The sequence below is a fragment of the Anolis carolinensis genome, chromosome 1 (assembly GCF_035594765.1).
Source record: "Anolis carolinensis isolate JA03-04 chromosome 1, rAnoCar3.1.pri, whole genome shotgun sequence".
In the NCBI taxonomy this organism is placed as follows: Eukaryota; Metazoa; Chordata; class Lepidosauria; order Squamata; family Dactyloidae; genus Anolis; species Anolis carolinensis.
This window is the reverse complement of record NC_085841.1, coordinates 361,753,221-361,772,913: the sequence shown is the minus strand read 5'-3', so window position 1 is coordinate 361,772,913 and position 19,693 is coordinate 361,753,221. Positions and strand designations below refer to the sequence as shown.

General features: G+C 39.4%; 1 protein-coding gene across 1 annotated transcript in view; it reads right to left on the bottom strand.

Annotated features, from left to right (window-relative positions):
• gmfb (glia maturation factor beta) overlaps nt 1-19,693 on the bottom strand; it is a 36,696-nt gene that overhangs the window by 13,353 nt on the left and 3,650 nt on the right. Inside the window, exons 2-6 of the mRNA XM_008121180.3 lie at nt 16,690-16,786; nt 8,935-8,984; nt 8,759-8,808; nt 7,289-7,371; nt 4,122-4,195 (exon numbers count right to left, since the gene is read on the bottom strand). Of these exons, the coding sequence (XP_008119387.1) occupies nt 4,122-4,195; nt 7,289-7,371; nt 8,759-8,808; nt 8,935-8,984; nt 16,690-16,786 (354 nt within the window). The remainder of the gene's footprint in view (nt 1-4,121; nt 4,196-7,288; nt 7,372-8,758; nt 8,809-8,934; nt 8,985-16,689; nt 16,787-19,693) is intronic.

Below are 19,693 nucleotides of genomic sequence, written 5' to 3'. Positions count from 1 at the left end.
CTATGCAGATATAATTATCTATATATAAAGAGATGTCTAGCTGGATATACATGAATATAGATATATAGGGCTTGGAAATACTAGAGGAAATGCACACACACACACACACACGCATATAGATTTCTAGATAGATGCAGGTAGGAAATGCAGATATATAGAGAGGATTTGCAAACGTTTCAGGGGAAAATGCATATGTGAAATTAGTATGTATGATTATAAATCTATAGCTAGCTCTGCATTGTTTATATAGGCATTGAATGTTGCCTGTTACTATGTTGGAAGCCGGCCTGAGTCCCCATGGGGAGATAGGGCAGGATAAAAATGAAGGATAATAAATGAATTATTATTATGATTATTATGATTGCTTGATATTATTCAGGACTCCTTCCTACCTAATGTGACTATACAGTGATATACTCACGATGTAAGAAAAAACAAATTCATGAGCATGAGATTTCGCAAGGCAAGAGACACACTTGCTCGTGTCACCAGAGACAAATAAGTGATGCAGTGCTCGTCATGAATGTCACATGTTCATGACTCAGTTTTTTCCAGTCTGTCCTATAAATTACACATCATAGCCCACTTAATCATTCAGCAAGTGTGTGACCACATGCTCAATAGAACTGTATTTCCCACCAGTTTACACAATAGGATTACAGCCAATGCATTCTAGTCTAAAATATATTATCTGTCTAACAGTCTATTCCACTTGTAAATAATTCTTGGCAGGGTGAAAAATCTTCCTAATGTTTAGAGGAACCTCTTGTTTTGCTTTTTGAATCTATTGGTTCATGTTCCAGCTTCTGGAACAACAGAAAACACGTTTGCTCCATTTTCTACAGTGATATCCATATGAAAATTTAACGAGGCTGTTATATCACCTCGCCGTCTTCTCCAAGCTTAATGTATCCAGCAGATGAAGTAGTAGGGGAAATGCAGCAAAGAATAGGTAAGGAGGCATTACCTGGCTAATCTAAACAATTTCAAATCTCCAGGGCCAGAGGAAGGAACTACTGTACATCCAAGAGCCTTAAAAGAACTGGGTTTCACTGGCAATAATATCTGCAAATTCCTAAAGAATAGGAAAAGTCCCAGAAGACTAGAAGGAGGTAAATATACTGAAGTCCCCATCTTCAAAAAGCGGGGGAAAGAGAACCCAAACAATTACTGCCCAGTTGGCTTGACATCCGACACCAGGAAAGCTTCCGGAGCAGATACCGTATATACTCAAGTATAAGCCGACCCGAATATAAGCTGAGGCACCTAATTTTACCACAAAAAAACTGGGAAAACATTGACTCCAGTATAAGCCGAGGTGGTAAATTTCAGAAATAAAAATAGATACCAATAAAATTACATTAATTGAGGCATCAGTAGGTTAAATGTTTTTGAATATTTACATGAAGATCAAATTTAAGATAAGACAATCCAACTCTGATCAAGTCATTATTCTCATCCTCTTCAATAAGTGCTTATATATCCTTTTAATAATAATAGAGTAAAATAATACATGTAATAATAATAATAATAATAATAATAATTAATACAGGAAAATAATACATGTAATAATAGAGTAAAATAAATGCAATAATAATAATAATAAGATCAGAGTGAAATAATACATGTATTATTAATAATAAAAATAGAGTAAAATAAAAGTAATAGTAGCAACAATAATAGAGAATAATAATACAGTAGAGTCTCACTTATCCAACACTCGCTTATCCAACGTTCTGGATTATCCAACGCATTTTTGCAGTCAATATACATCATGATATTTTGGTGCTAAATTCATAAATACAGTAAATGCTACGTAGCATTACTGCGTATTGAACTACTTTTTCTGTCAAATTTGTTGTATAACATGATATTTTGGTGCTTAATTTGTAAAATCATAACGTAATTTGGTGTTTAATAGGCTTCTCCTTAATCTCTCCTTATTATCCAACATATTCGCTTATCCAACATTCTGCCGGCCCTTTTATGTTGGATAAGTGAGACTCTACTGTAAATGTAATAATACCAATAGAGAAAAATAATAAATGTACCATATATTCTCGAGTATAAGCTGACCCAAATATAAGCCAACCAGGAACCTCACCCGAATATAAGCCGAGGGGGGCTTTTTCAGTCTTAAAAAAAGGGCTGAAAAACTAGGCTTATGCTCAAGTATATACAGTAATTAAAAAGGCAATGTGCAAGCACTTGGGAAGGAATGCTATGCTCACTAAAAGTCATTATTCTATTATTCTAGCTCCTTATGTCATTTCTCATAAGACTGCATTCCCAAGCCCAATTTTTAAAAAGGTGCAGAGGTGTGATAAATGTGATGTGTGGGCTGAATGATTGCTGTATGATTGGGGTCAGTGTCAAGGGCGTATTAAGGCTTGGCAAGACTGAAGAAACCAGCCTAAGAAAATTGGAACCTAGGAAAATTGTATTAGTTTGCCCATGCCTGACTTAGATGGTAAAGAGAGGAAAGGCAAAGGTATTATGAACCAAGGAATTATACCTGGGAGAAAGACAAAGGGCTGCAAACAGGAACGAATGAAGCTTTCGTCCTCTCCAGCGTCAGGCTGCAGAGAATCGTGTCAAGCTCAGCTTGCATTTGTGAGCTATTGATTCATGCATTGATTTCAAAGCAAAGATGGGGAGAAAGCCATCCAAGATCATTCAGGCAGCACAAATTAACCTAACATAATGCAACTACTGGATTCAGAATAAGCTAAACACAGTGTGGAAGTGTGTCTGAGCTGGAGTGGGGATATTGCAGGGGGGAAAATAGCACCATGTGACAATCTTTTTCAATCTTGTTCCTGGTTTGGAAGTGTTATTTCCTGTTTAATTGTGGTGTACTTACTTAAAAAGTACAGTAGAGTTTCACTTATCCAAGCTAAACAGGCCAGCAGAAGCTTGGATAAGCGAATATCTTCGATAATAAGGAGGGATTAAGGAAAAGTCTATTAAACATCAAATTAGGTTATGATTTTACAAATTAAGCACCAAAACATTATGTTATAGAACCAATTTGACGGAAAAAGTAGTTCAATACGCAGTGTTATGTTGTAATTACTGTATTTATGAATTTAGCACCAAAATATCATGATATATTGAAAACATTGACTACAAAAATGGCTTGGATAATCCAGAAGCTTGCATAAGCGAGGCTTGGATAAGTGAGACTCTACTGTAGTTGTTTTACTCCAGAAACTTTGTTTTTGTGGCTGCCACAAACTATGTGGAACTGGTTGAGACTCAATGAGATATTCATTGAAAAACTAGAGCAAAATGGGCTGCAGGGTGATGTCCCTCCCGCAGAAACAAAGTTTTTGCAGTTTAATAAACTTTTTATATGGTTTTTTTGATAGAACCAATTAATAAATGACATTTATGACTCAGAAACAAAAATCGTGTTACAGTGTAACTAAAATATACACAAAGCATAAATGACAGATCTATCATGTGCAATAGGAGCCACAGTGGTGCAATGGGTTAAACTAGAGCAGGGACTGAATCCAGTTTCATCCGTTTCTTTTGTGGTTTTGTACCGTTTCGTCCATTCGGACTGCACGGTATGATACAACCTCACGGGAACAAAAGAAACAGTGAAACGAAAGGCAGAGGGGAACGGTGGCTGTTTGGTTGGCTGATTTTCGGCGCTTAGCTGTAGGAATTGTGGGTGTTGAAGTCCAAAACACCGGGAGGGCCCAAGTTTGCCCATGCCTGGTCTAGGTCCTTGGGTGCAATTCCATGATCAGCTTCATAGAAATATCCCTTAAGGGTCTCATACTCTTTCATTACAAAAAACAAATTGAACCTGAAATTTCCTCTATTGAATCGTGATCATATTTGTGAAGCTTCTCTTTTATTCTAGACCTATCAGTTGCTCCTGGGCATTGCCTTGGGATAGTCCCAAAACCCAGAGAGGTATAGATTGTAGCAGCGCAGATGTTTATCCAATTCCAAGCATAATCCAGGTGCTCTTCTATCTCAAGTCCAACTGTTAGGAATTGTGAGAGTTGAAATCCAAAACACCGGGAATGCTGAAGTTTGCAAATGCCTGACTTATAGCATGACACAGAAAGTACGTATATATCCAGACCTTGCTCCAGCCTTACCTTTGTGAGTTCTGCAGTCTGTACAAGCTTGTTTTTGCTACCGGCATACATCATCTGTTGCTCAGGCTTGCACCCTGTCATTGCAGGAAAAGGGGAAGAGGAGGGGAAGGAGGAAGAGGCAAAGCAAAAATAAATGGATGAGACAAGCCTGTGATACCAGATGCCTTGCTCCAGTCCATATGTGCAAAACGATTCTCCAGGAAAACCAGCCTGTTCTATTCTTGCAGAGATTTCCACTTTGGATATATCAGCAATCCCCAACAATGGAGATCGAGATGAAGCCTAACAAAACCCTTCACTGTAACACACATACACACTCCCTCCCTGCCTCTATCACAAAGTCAAAGTGAATTTTTGTCGAAGGTTTTCATGGCCAGAATCACTGGGTTGCAGTGAGTTTTCCGGGCTGTATGGCCATGTTCCAGAAGCATTCTCTCCTGACGTTTCTCCTACATCTCGCCACTATTGGGTGAGAAGGGAGGGATACAAGTACAGTAGAGTCTCACTTATCCAACATAAACGGGCCGGCAGAACGTTGGATAAGCGAATATGTTGGATAATAAGGAGGCATTAAGGAAAAGCCTATTAAACATCAAATTAGGTTATGATTTTACAAATGAAGCACCAAAACATCATGTTAGACAACAAATTTGGCAGAAAAAGTAGTTCAATATGCAGTAATGCCATGTTGTAATTACTGTATGTATGAATTCAGCACCAAAATATCACGATAGATTGAAAACATTGACTACAAAAATGTGTTGGATAATCCAGAACGTTGGATAAGCAAATGTTGGATAAGTGAGACTCTACTGTACTGTAATAAATAAAATAAAATAAATACCCATATATACTCGAGTATAAGCCGAGGCACCTAATTTTACCACCAAAAACTGGGAAAACGTATTGACTCAAGTATAAGCCGAGGGTGGGAAATGCAGCAGCTACTGGTCAGCTTCTAAAATTAAAATTAAAATAGATACCAATAAAATTACATTAATTGAGGCATCAGTACGTTCAAGGTTTTTGAATATCTAGATAAAACTGTAATTTAAGATAAGGCTGTCCAACTCTGATTAAATCATGATTTTAACATTCTTCAATGTCAATGTGATGACGTATCCATCCAATAATAATACACTAAAATAATAAATAATAATAAATAATAATAACAATAATAGAGTAAAATAATAAATGTAATAATAACAGAGAAAAAATAATAACTTAGGTATATACTCAAGTATAAGCCGACCCAAATATAAGCCGACCAGGACACTCACTCAAGTATAAGCTGAGGGGGGCTTTTTCAGCACTAAAAAAGGACTGAAAATCTAGGCTAATCTATGGCAGGCATCCTCAGAGGTTGTGAGGTCTGTAGGAAACTAGGCAAGTGGGGTTTATATATCTGAGAAATAATGTCCAATAAGGGAGAAAGAACTCTTGCCTGTTTGGTTACCAGTATTAACAACTCTAAAATCAGAACAGTAAATAAAGAACAACACTCAGAAAACAAGGGAATTCCAGACAGGAAACAATCAGGGCCAGCTAACAACTCCCAACAAAAGATTACCCCAGGCAATAAGAAGTCAGACTTTGAAGCTGCAAGGCCATTCAGTGCTATCAAGGTGTCCAATTGCAACATTCACACTTGCCTCAAACAGACAAGTGTTCTTTCTCCCATCCTGGACACCATTCCACAGAGATATAAACCTCACTTGCCTAGTTTCCAACAGACCTCACCACCTCTGAGGATGCCTGCCATAGATGTGGGCGAAACATCAGGAGAGAATGCTTCTGGAACATGGCCAGACAGCCCAGAAAACACACAGCAACTCAAAGTGGATTTGATTGTTCATTAATTTGTTTAAATTATTATCTAGAAGAAACACCAAGCCAGAAAAAACACCAAAAATGAAAGAATGGATAGTAAAAGTGGCTGAAATAGCAGAAATAATAATAATAATAAATAATAATAATAATCGTAATAATAATAATACTATTTGATTGAAGTCGAAAATCAGAAACTCCTCAAAGCACAGCAGACAAAAAACCCAGTACAAGAAAACCGCACTACAAACTAAAGCTGACAGCTGGCACAACAAAACATTGCATGGAAAGTTCCTTGACAAAATTGAAGGAAAAGCTGATAAGGAGAAGACCTGGCTCTGGCTCACAAATGGGACCCTGAAGAAGGAGACAGAAGGCCTGATCCTTGCAGCCCAGGAGCAAGACATCAGAACAAAGGTCATTAAGGCCAATATCAAAAAATCAGCTGATGACCCAAAATGCTGACTGTGCAAGAAAACCAACGAAACCATTGATCATATCCTCACCTGCTGTAAGAAAATCGCACAGACAGACTACAAACAGAGGCACAACCATGTGGCCCAAATGATTCATTGGAACTTATGCCTCAGGTACCACCTCCCAGCAGTAAAGAATTGGTGGGATCACAAACCTGCAAAAGTATTGGAAAATGAGCACGCAAAGATACTGGGGGCCTTCCAAAGCCAGACTGACAAAGTTCTGGAACACAACACACCAGACATCACAGTTGTGGAAAAGAAAAAGGTTTGGGTCATTGATGTCGCCATCCCAGGTGACAGTCGCATTGACGAAAAACAACAGGAAAAACTCAGCCGCTATCAGGACCTCAAGATTGAACTTCAAAGACTCTGGCAGAAACCAGTACAGGTGGTCCCGGTGGTGATCGGCACATTGGGTGCCGTGCCAAAAGATCTCAGCTGGCATTTGGAAACAATAGACATTGACAAAATTACGATCTGCCAACTGCAAAAGGCCACCCTGCTGGGATCTGCATGCATCATCTGAAAATACATCACACTGTCCTAGACACTTGGGAAGTGTTCGACTTGTGATTTTGTGATACGAAATCCAGCATATCTACCTCGTTTGCTGTGTCATACAATAATAATAACAACAACAATAATAACAACTGCAAAAGGCCACCCGACTGGGATCTGCACGCATCATCCGAAAATACATCACACAGTCCTAGACACAAGTGTTCGACTTGTGATTTTGTGATACGAAATCCAGCATATCTATCTTGTTTGCGGTGCAATACAATAAAATAATACTAATAATAATAGATGGAGGTAGATCTCCCAGCTACTCACACCTGAATTAGTCCCAACTTCACTTACCAACTGGGCTGGAAAAGATGAAACAGAGCGGATAAGAGACTCTCCCATCATCATGCTGGTACTTGTAGCTATAGACAATGAATGTTTTCTTTAGATAAGGAAAGCTTTTTCTTTTTAAATAGCCTTCACAATAGCCTTAAGTCAATCCTTAAGCCACAGTTTTAAAGGAGCAAAGTTTTGTAAGATATTATCTTAAAATGCACAAAAATTCCTCTCCAAAGGGTGCTGTGCTGACTCACTTGCAAGCGGAATCGTCCTGTGTCGCAAGCAGCAATAATGTCTAAGGATGAATCTACACTGCAAAATTAATACAGTCCGGCATCACTTTTAACTACCATGGCTTAATATTATAGAATCCTGGGATTTGTAGTTTGGCAGAGAAGGCAAAAAACCTTGTAAAGCTGCAGCTCCCATTGATTCAAAAGCATTACGATTAAGTCAGGAGGTGCTATGGTTTTAGCTATGAATTGTTTACTACAGTAGAGTCTCACTTATTCAACGTTCTGAATTATCCAACGCATTTTTGTAGTCAATGTTTTCAAAACATCGTGATATTTTGGTGCTAAATTCGTAAATACAGTAATTACTACATAGCATTACTGCGTATTGAACTACTCTTTCTGTCAAATTTGTTGTATAAACATGATGTTTTGGTGCTTAATTTGTAAAATCATAACCTAATTTGATGTTTAATAGGCTTTTCCTTAATCCCTCCCTATTATCCAACATATTCACTGATCCAACGTTCTGCTGGCCCGTTTACGTTGGATAAGCGAGATTCTACTGTAATTGGTTTTAACTATTTTTAATACTGTTAATGTCTAATTCTATTTCAACGTTTGTATATTTTTAGTTTTTGAATTGTATTGGTTTTATTGTGAGTTTCAATGTGAGTCTCTTTTTTAGAGAGGAAGAAGCGGAATACAATAACAACAACAATAATAACAACAAAATGGCAGTGAATGCAGTGTCATGCTGCATTCAGTTTGTAGTTTTATATGCCTAAAAAAATACTTTATATGCTGAAGCTGCATGGCCATCTGTCGAGAGTGCTTTAATTGTGTTTTCCTGTATGACAGTACGCTTTTAACTGGGAATTATTTTAAATACTGTTTATATTTAATCATGTTTTAATGTCTGAATATTTGGATATCTTAAATTGTATGCTAATGCTTTTATGTTGAGCCACTTTGAGTCTCCTGCAGGAGAGATAAGGCTGGATATAAATATAATAATAATAATAATAATAATAATAATAATAATAATAATAATAATAATAATAAGACTTGATGGCACACATTATCTCTATCAAGTCTATGATTCTATGTTTTACTTTGATGTTTTTTTCTTTCCTGAGTAATATAATTACTTTAAAAACAAAGAAATCTGTAAGTTGCCTTTGTGTCCCAACTGATGCACCAAGATAGAGGTTCAGAAACTGATTTTCCAAACCAAAACATCAAAGGATATCGAGGCTGTCTCTCTGGAAGCTCGTCTTTGAGTTCGTCCGGGGAAATTCCCTGCAGATAAAGCAACGAGAGAGAAACAGTACTTTTCCACAAGTTGCAAACCTAAATGGATTGCAAAAGGCTAAGCTTCCAAACAATTTGTAGATAAAATCAGAGCTGCGGAAATCCCCCACAAACCTCATGTTCTTCATCCAGAACCACCAGCTGCTTGTCCTTATCGATTTTCACTGTTAACAGAAAACAAGGAATTATAAGAGGTGAAATCCATGCCATGTGAAAAGTAGCATCACTACTAAGTCTTCTCTTTTCCTTTCAACGTTGATTCCTCTTTGGGGAATAATACTATTGTATTTAATTATTATTCTCATTAAATATAATAGTCTTATTACCCAAAAAGGAAGAAATGTCATTATTATTATTTCTCACTGGCACAACAGTGTTATGTCAGGTGGTACAATGGCAGCTAAACAATATAATTTTTCCAGTGGTGTGGGGCGTAGGCATCCTGTGATAATGTGGCATGTCTCATTAAGAGCCACATCCATTGTTTAACATGGTAAGATGTATTCCACACTGGGCATCCAACAATCCAATAATAATAATAATAATAATAATAATAATAATAATAATAATAAACACAGCAGACAAAGAATCAGTACAAGAAAACCGCACTACAAACTAGAGCTGACAGCTGGCACAACAAAACATTGCATGGAAAGTTCCTTGACAAAACTGAAGGAAAAGCTGATAAGGAGAAGACCTGGCTCTGGCTCACGAATGGGACCCTGAAGAAGGAGACAGAAGGCCTGATCCTTGCAGCCCAAGGAGCAAGCCATCAGAACAAATGCAATCAAGGCCAAGATCGAAAAATCAGCTGATGACCCAAAATGCAGACTGTGCAAGGAAGCTGACGAAACCATTGATCATATCCTCAGCTGCTGTAAGAAAATCGCACAGACAGACTACAAACAGAGGCACAACTCTGTGGCCCAAATGATTCATTGGAACTTATGCCTCAAGTCCCACCTCCCTGCAGTAAAGAACTGGTGCGATCACAAACCTGCAAAAGTATTGGAAAATGAGCACGCAAAGATACTGTGGGACTTCCGAATCCAGACTGACAAAGTTCTGGAACACAACACACCAGACATCACAGTTGTGGAAAAGAAAAAGGTTTGGATCATTGATGTTGCCATCCCAGGTGACAGCCAGATTGACGAAAAACAACAGGAAAAACTCAGCTGCTATCAGGACCTCAAAACTGAGCTTCAAAGACTCTGGCAGAAACCAGCACAGGTGGTGATGGGCGCACTGGGTGCCATGCCAAAAGATCTCAGCTGGCATCTGGAAACAATAGATACTGACAAAATTACGATCTGCCAACTGCAAAAGGCCACCTGACTGGGATCTGCACGCATCATCCGAAAATCCATCACACAGTCCTAGACACTTGGGAAGTGTTCAACTTGTGATTTTGTGATACGAAATCCAGCATATCTATCTTGTTTGCTGTGTCATAATAAAATAATGTTTATTAATTAACAATAATCATATCATTATGATTAATACTATTATTGGATTGCTGGATTGCAAAATCCACCCCTACCCTCACCAATGGCCATTTAAAGAGAAATATCTGGAAAAAAGGTAACTTTACTCAGCTCTGCTTTCTTGGCACCCAGAGCCAACAGCATCAACTAGCAACAGAATTAATTTGACCCAAATTAAAAGAATGCATCTATACTGTAGAATTAACTCAGTTTGGTGCCACTTTCACTGCTTCAGCTCATTGCTATGGAAGTTGTAGTTTGGTGAGGAACACTTAGGCAGAGAAAACTAAAGTCCTTTGTAACTACAACTCTCAGGGAACCAAAGTGGTGTTAAACTGCATGCATTCTGCAGTGTGGATTCATCCTAAGGATGGTTCAACAGAGATATTTCAATAGCTATGGTTCTGCAGTACCTTTAGATTATTATTATTATTATTATTATTCTCAAGACTGAGACTAGGGTCCCTTTCACACAGCTGCTTAGAACTAGAATATGTGGCAGTGTGGACTCGGATAATCCAGTTCAAAGCAGATATTCTGGGTTATATGGCTGTGTGGAAGGACCCAAAGCAGCTCAAAACATAGGCTTTTATATTCATAGTCTCTAGGGCAGAATCATAGAATAATAGAGTTAGAAGGGATTACATGGGTCAAGTAGTCCAACCCACTGCCATGCAAGAAAAGCACAATCAAAGCACCCCAACAGATGGCCATCCAGCCTCTGTTTAAAAGCCTCCAAGGAAGAAAACAAGCTTGCCCCTTCCTCAATTTAAACAAGGACACCCTCAAAACATTCAACTCTGGCTGGATCTACGCTGTCATATAGTTTGCAATTGCATTATGTGGTCAACAGGCTTGTAGCCAGAAAAAAATTCGGCGGGGGTTGAAACTTTGAAATGAGATGACTTTTGAGGTCAGTGTATCTTGATGTGGCACAGGATCTCAACAAAGCCCTGAATTGACCATCATCTTGCAAAGGTTCTTCACAGGTAACAGGTCCTGAATCATTGCTCGCTCTTTAAGCCAGTTCTTGTCGGTCACAAATTGGCAGAAGTTTCTTTCTGTTTTCCTTCTGCTTTCTTCTTATTTCCTAATTTCCACTGTGAATTAGCAAGTTTTCAGCCAAGCACAAGTTGTTCTGATGGCCCTGTTTTTTGGTGTCTATTGAAAACTTCTATTGCATTTTCCCTTTGCACAAAAGGGTTTAGTAACCCATGCACCAGGCTTCTGATGAGCACCTTTACCCTCAACTTCTCCTCCAAAAACCACACCATACTTGCAGAGTCATAGAATCATAGAATCATAGAATAGTAGAGTTGGAAGAGACCACATGGGCCATCCAGTCCAACCCCCTGCCAAGAAGCAGGAAATCACATTCAAAGCACCCCCGACAGATGGCCATCCAGCCTCTGCTTAAAAGCCTCCAAAGAAGGAGCCTCCACCACGGCCCCGGGGAGAGAGTTCCACTGTCGAACAGCCCTTCTCACAGTGAGGAAGTTCTTCCTGATGTTCAGGTGGAATCTCCTTTCCTGCAGTTTGAAGCCATTGTTCCGTGTCCTAGTCTCCAGGGCAGCAGAAAACAAGCTTGCTCCCTCCTCCCTATGACTTCCCTTCACGTATCTGTACATGGTTATCATGTCTCCTCTCAGCCTTCTCTTCTGCAGGCTAAACATGCCCAGCTCTTTAAGCCGCTCCTCATAGGGCTTGTTCTCCAGACCCTTAATCATTTTAGTCGCCCTCCTCTGGACGCTTTCCAGCTTGTCAACATCTCCCTTCAACTGCGGTGCCCAAAATTGGATTCCAGGTGTGGTCTGACCAAGGCAGAATAGAGCATGGGGAGCATAACTTCCCTGGATCTAGACGCTATTCCCCTATTGATGCAGGCCAGAATCCCGTTGGCTTTTTTAGCTGCCGCATCACATTGTTGGCTCATGTTTAACTTGTTGTCCACGAGGACTCCAAGGTCTTTTTCGCACACACTGCTGTCAAGCCAGGCGTCCCCCATTCTGTATCTTTGATTTCCATTTTTTCTGCCGAAGTGAAGTATCTTGCATTTGTCCCTGTTGAACTTCATTTTGTTAGTTTCGGCCCATCTCTCTAGTCTGTCAAGATCATTTTGAATTCTGCTCCTGTCTTCTGGAGTGTTAGCTATCCCTCCCAGTTTGGTGTCGTCTGCAAACTTGATGATCGTGCCTTCTAACCCTTCGTCTAAGTCGTTAATAAAGATGTTGAACAGAACCGGGCCCAGGACGGAGCCCTGCGGCACTCCACTTGTCACTTCTTTCCAAGATGAAGACGACGCATTGGTGAGCACCCTTTGGGTTCGTTCGCTTAGCCAATTACAGATCCACCTAACCGTAGTTTTGTCTAGCCCACATTTTACTAGTTTATTTGCCAGAAGGTCGTGGGGGAGTTTGTCGAAGGCCTTACTGAAATCCAGGTACGCTACATCCACGGCATTCCCTGTATCAACCCAACTCGTAACTCTATTGAAAAAAGAGATCAGATTAGTCTGGCATGACTTGTTTTTGGTAAATCCGTGTTGACTATTAGCCATGACCGCATCTGTTTCTAGATGTTCGCAGACCACTTCCTTAATGATCTTTTCCAGAGCACACCTTATACATGAAATGAGCAGGCCAACCAGGGAAATCTGCTGAACCATTTGGGTTGAAAACTCAGGTGCCTCTTCTTATCCACAGGAAATACATATCCTGGCAGTGGTGTCTGTGGATTTTGCACTAATTGAGCTTTCACTTGGTCATCAGAAACAGTCTGGCTCATACAAAGTCCAGTGACACAGCTTCTTCTCTTTGCTTATGTTCCATGGTTTCTTTGGCAGGGCTAGGATTAGATGAACCAGTGGGAGACACCTCGGTTTCCACACTTTTCACCTGCAATTCAGGTCAAATCCCCTTTGTCTGCCAGCTGTGGGTAGACCAACTTGGTTGTTTCCATTATGTCAGCTAGTGTGAATGATCAAAAATGGGTTGATAGTGATTGCAATTCTGGAGAGACTCTAATTTTTGCTTCTCATAGACTTGGCAGGGGGGTTTGGTTGAGCAGTTAAAATTCATGAGTAAACCAGGTTTTGTTTTACCCGAAAATTTTCGGGGAGTGGTTTGAACCCCCAAACTACCCCCTTGGCTACTGGCTTGATGGTCAGTATATTATACCCTGAGCATTAGGAAGAACTTCTTAACTGTGAGAGATGTTCATCAGTGGAACTCTCCGCCCCAAAGTGTGATGGAGGCTCTTTCTTTGGAGGCTTTTAAGCAGAGGCTGGATGGCCATCTGTCGGGGATGCTTTGAATGCGATTTTCCTGCTTCTTGGCAGAATGGGGTTGGATTGGATGGCCCACGAGGTCTCTTCCAGCTCTAGGATTCTATGATAATACAGTTTAACTACATTATATGGCAGTGCAGATCCAGCTACTGTGTAAAGCATGGGTCTTCAAACTAAGGCCCGGGGGCCACATGCGGCCCATCGAAGCCATTTATCCGGCCCCTGTGGAGGCCGCTCCCTCCTTCTCCTCCGAGAAAGCCGCCGAGAAAAGCGTGCCTTTCCCGTCTCCTCCCTTGCCTGGTGCGTGCCTTCCAAAGCTTTGCTTGTTTATAATGGTATTTAAATTATTATTTAATTAATTACTAATGATTAAGGGGTGCTTTGCTAGTGCTTTTGGTGCACAAAGGCAGAAGGAGGTTGGACTAAATGGCCCACGGGGTCTCTTCCAATCTTCTTTATCATCATCATCACAGTAGAGTCTCACTTATCTAAGATAAATGGGCCGGCAGAACCTTGGATAAGCGAAAATGTTGGATAATAAGGAGGGATTAAGAAAAAAGGCTATTAAAAATAAAATGACAGAACATTGGATAAGTGAAGCTTGGATAAGTGAGACTCTACTGCAGGGGTCCCCAAACTAAGGCCCTCCAAGGCCATTTACCTGGCCCCCGCCCTCAGTTTTAGACTTAGGCCTGCCGAAAGTCTGAAATGACTTGAAGGCACAACAACAACAATTCTACTTGATTATCTCATTGGTCAGAAGCAGGCTCACACTTCCCACTGAAATCCTGATATGTTTACAGTATGTTGGTTAAAATTATTTTTATTTTTAAATATTGTATTGTTCTTTCATTTACTAATATTGTAAATGAAATATTGTAAATGAATGATGTGGTAATAATATAATACATTGTGTATACATATAATATTGATAATAATATTATAATGTAATACAATATAATATTTATTTATTTATTACAGTATTTCTACCCTGCCCTTCTCACCCACTAGAGGACTCAGGGCGGCTAATAATAACAATACAGTATAATAATATTGTATAATATAATAATATTAATTATATATTATATATTAAATGTAATGTTACTAATAATATTACGGTATAATGGTATAGTACAGGGGTCTTCAAACTTTTTAAGTGGAGGGCCGATTCACAGTCCCTCAGACTGTTGGGGGGCCGGACTATGAAACAGTCCAAAATTAGGATTGTTGTTGTTGAGTGCCTTCAAGTCATTTCAGACTTGGTCAACCCTAAGTCTAAAGTTTAGGACAGGGGCCAGGTAAATGAGGCCTTAGTTTGGGGACCCCTGATCTAGATGATCTCAAGACCATAGGTAAGCAATGAGACCTCCAAAAACCATCCAGATGGTCTCATAAGACCATCAGTAAGGAAAGGGACCTTCAAAGACCATCTAGATGATCTCATAAGGCCATCAGAAGACTATAGATAAGGAAAGGGACCTCAAAGACCATTGTGATGGTTTCATAGGACCATCAGTAAGGAAAGGGACCCTCAAAGACCATCTAGATGATCTCATAAGGCCATCAGAAGACTATAGATAAGGAAAGGGACCTCGAAGACCATTGAGATGGTTTCATAAGACCATAGACAAGGAAAGGGACCCTCAAAGACCATCTAGATGATCTCATAAGGCCATCAGAAGACCATAGATAAGGAAAGGGACCTCAAAGGCCATTGAGATGGTTTCATAAGACCATAGGTAAGGAAAGGGACCCTCAAAGACCATCTAGATGATCTCATAAGGCCATCAGAAGACCATAGATAAGGAAAGGGACCTCAAAGACCATCAAGATGGTTTCTAAGACCATAGGTAAGGAAAGGGGCCCCCACAGGCCATCAAGATGATCTCATAAAACCATAGGTTAGTAAAGGGACCCTCAAAGGCCATCTAGATGGTCTCATATGACCACAGGTAAGGAAAGTGACCCCCCAAAAGCCATCTAGATGGTCTCATAAGGCCATAGCTAAGCAAAGAGACCTTCAAAGACCATCTAGATGATCTCATAAGACCACAGGTAAGCAAAGAGGCCTCCAAAGACCAGGTAAACTTAGGTTAACGCTAAGTCTAAAGTTTAGGACAGGGGCCAGGTCAATGACCTTGGAGGGCCGCATCCGGCCCCCGGGCCTTAGTTTGGGGACCCCTGGTATAGTACAATATAGTAATATATAATGCTAATATTGTGCTATGCTAATAATATAATATATTGTATGTACATACAACTTGTAAGCTACTCTGAGTCCCCTTCGGGATGAGAGAGGGTGGGGTATAAATGTAGTAAATAAATAAATAAATGTTGGGGTTTTTTTTTGCACTATAAATAAGACATGTGCTGTGAGCATAGGAATTTGTTCATATTTTTTTTCAAATGATAATTCGGCCCCTCAGCAATCTGAGGGACCATGAATCGGCCCTCCACTTCAAAAGTTTGAGGACCCCTGCTCTACTGTATTATTGACACAAAGACACAATATAATACAGCAAATGAGATATATATGCTGGATTTCGTATCACAAAATCACAACTCGAACACTTCCCAAGTGTTTAGGACTGTGTGATGTATTATTACTATTAACAACGCTGGGTGGCCATCTGTCAGGGATGCTTTGCTTGTGCTTTTAGTGTACAAAGGCAGAAGGGGGTTGGACAGGACTTAATGGCCCAAGGGGTGTCTTCCAACCCTCTTTATTATTTTATTATTATTATGATTAACATTGAGACTATATTTATTTGTTTTATTTCTTTTACTTCAAAATAAGGTATGTGCAGTGTGCATAGGAATTTGTTCATTGTTCTTTAAAAAACTATAGTCTGGCCCTCCAACGGTCTGAGGGACCGTGAACTGGCCCCCTGTTTAAAAAGTTTGGGGACCCCTGGTGTAACTCAAGAATGGGGGGACAAATATTCTCTTATTTGGACTACAAATCCCAGAATCCCTGAATCGAGACGTTTCCTTAAAAGCTGCACCCTTTTTCCAAAGATTGGGCTCAGTCTCAGCAATTCCCCAGAAACAATGCATTCCCAGTGTCATCCCTCCCGACATTTTGCAGTTTCTTACTGATAATGGCCGCATTGTTGGTTTCTTTGCGGAAGCGGAATTTCCTCAGCTTCTCCACGAGGTCTTCGGCAACATCGCACACCACAAGGGATTCGCTCTGAAAAAGAAGAAGGAAACAGACAAGAAGAGCAAGATTATTATTTTCATTTGGATGGCCAACTGTCGAGAGGGTTTGCATTGACAGATCGGGGTTGGACTGGATGACCTTTGAGATTCCCTTCCAACTCTATGCATCTAAACTTTCCTTTCACTTTATATGGGAGTCGCTTCCCTGATGTTTTCATTTGGAACCAAGACAACATCAAATGTATAGTTTGCTTCCATGATGCAACCACACATTTAACTGCTACAGATTAATGCTACGACATCCTGGGATTTGTAGTTTGGCAAGGGGCAAGCAGTTTGTATCAGAAAAGTTTGAAGACCTCATAAAACTACAACTTCCAAGATTACATTGCATCATGGCTTGCATTGATGCTTCTGCAAGACCCTAAATTACTTTAGAGAATTTAGGAAAGAAACCAAGAAAAGAACTGATAATTTATTTATTTGTTTGTTTATTTACATCATTTTTACCCCGCCCTCTTCACCCGGAGGGACTCAGGGCGGCTTACAACAGTCGGCAAATTACATTGCCCAAAATATCTATATATATAAAAGAGTGATGGCATCACGGCGACCCACAAAACAACAAAACTAAAGGCCCCCCAACCTCGAAATTTGACAACACAACCCATCATCCACGGCTCTAGGTTGATACAACAAAAAGAAAAGAAAAATAAAGTCCTAATTAGAGAGAGAGGAATAATTGCTTTTATCCAATTGCTGCCAGTTAGAAGGCTAAGCTCCTCCAACTTGGTCTCCTAGCAACCCAATAAAAATAATAAAAAAACCACTAAAAATTGATACAATAAAATACTATAATAACAGAAAATAACTAAAAATAATACAAGAAAATAATAAAATATAATAAATAAAAATATAACTTACAATAAAATTAATAAAAATGCAAATAACGTCAAATAAAAATTACACAACAATTTTTAACCAATACCACCACCACTTTGCCACAGCAACGCGTGGCCAGGCACAGCTAGTATTCAATAAAATAACGACATATTATATATATATTTTTAAATAAATTTTTATTTTTTAAAACACAAAAAATACATACCGTAGACATACAAAACATTTACAATTCCCACCACCAACACGAGGATTGTTTTCTTTTTACATATTCGTTTCTTTATGAGACAATTTTTGTATCTTTATCTTTATACTAGCTTTGCCCGGCCACACGTTGCTGTGGCTTATGCTTTCAGAGCGTTGCTCCTTATTTACCGTCCCGATTTTAGAGATTATATTGTTCTGTATTATTATATCACAGTAATTATTGCATATTATATTTATAATCTTATATTATCTGCTTAGAACTGGATTATATGAGGCCCCTTCTACACAGCTGTATAAAATGCACACTGAAGTGGATTATATGGCAGTGTGGAGTCAAGATAATCCAGTTCAAAGCAGATAATATAATATTCTAAACGGGTTATATAGCTGTGTGGAAGGGCCTTGAGTCTACACTGCCATATAATCCAGTTCAAATCTGATAATCTGTATTTCATAGGCAGCGTGGAAGAGGCCTAAGTGAGGCCTAACTCTGCCTGTCCCCTGGGCTGAGTGGGTTGCTAGGAGACCAAGTGGGCAGAGATTAGCCTTCTAACTGGCAGCAATTGGATAAAAACAATTATTCCTCTCCCTCTAATTTGGACTTCATTTTTCTTTTCTTTTTGTTGTATGAACGTAGAGGCATGGATGAGGGGTTGTGCTGCCAAGTTTAGTGTTTCTGGGGTGTGCAGTTTTGTTGTTTTGTCCTAGGCCGAAATTTCATTACCCTTTTATATATATAGACTATATTTTTATTTTATATTATTTTATATTATTTTAGTTTTTCCAAAGCATCTGATGCAGGACGAATTCTTTTATATGCATTTTAGTGAAATGCTTTGCTACCAAAATCTGTTTCTCAGGGTTCGACTGCACTGTAGAATTAATGCACTTTGATTCCACTTAAAGCACCACAGCTCAGTGCTATAGAATCCCACAGTTTAACAGTTTGTTAAATCACCAGCTTGTCAGAGAAGGCCTTGTAGAACTACAGCTCCCAGGATCCCATAGCATTCAGCCAAAGCAGTCCAAGTGGTGTCAAACTGCATCAATTCTACAGTGTAGACGAATCTGCAAAGCTACACCAATATCCCTCTGCAAACTGGTCCGGATTACAACCGACACGCTCGTACAACTACTGTGCAAATATATGTCTTGGCAGTTCTAATTACAAAAGCAGGCCACGAAGAGGTGACGTGGGATGAGTCACAAAGGCTGTTTCCTGGGTAGAGATTGCCTTCCAGGCATTTTTTGCAGCGATGCATTGCATTTGTCACCTAGAAGAATGTACGGGAGGTTTTGCGCCCGGAAGGAAGATTGCAAATATGTGTCAAGTAGAAAATAGAAATACATTATGAATTCTCTATATCTGTGCAAAGACCAGGAATCCGTTCTGAATTTCCATTTGCAAAGCCAAGAAGGGGGGAAATTATTTTCCTTATTTTCATTCCCATTTAGCTATTAGATTAATGCAGTTTAATTGCTATGGCTCAATGCTATGGAATCATAGCAATTGTAGTTTGTTGAAGTACCAGCCCTCCTTTGCAGAGAAAGACCTTGTAAAACTACAACTCCCTGGATTCCATAACATTGAGACATGGAAGTTAAAGTGGTGTCAAATTGCATTAATGCTGCAGGGACCCATAATATTTATATTAGAATTGCAAACTTCCTGGGGCAGGGATAATAATAATTGTGACTATTACTATTATTATTATTGTTGACACCAAGACATAGTATGACACAGCAAACGAGATATACAGTAGAGTCTCACTTATCCAACGTTCTGGATTATCCAACGCATTTTTGTAGTCAATGTTTTCAATATATCGTG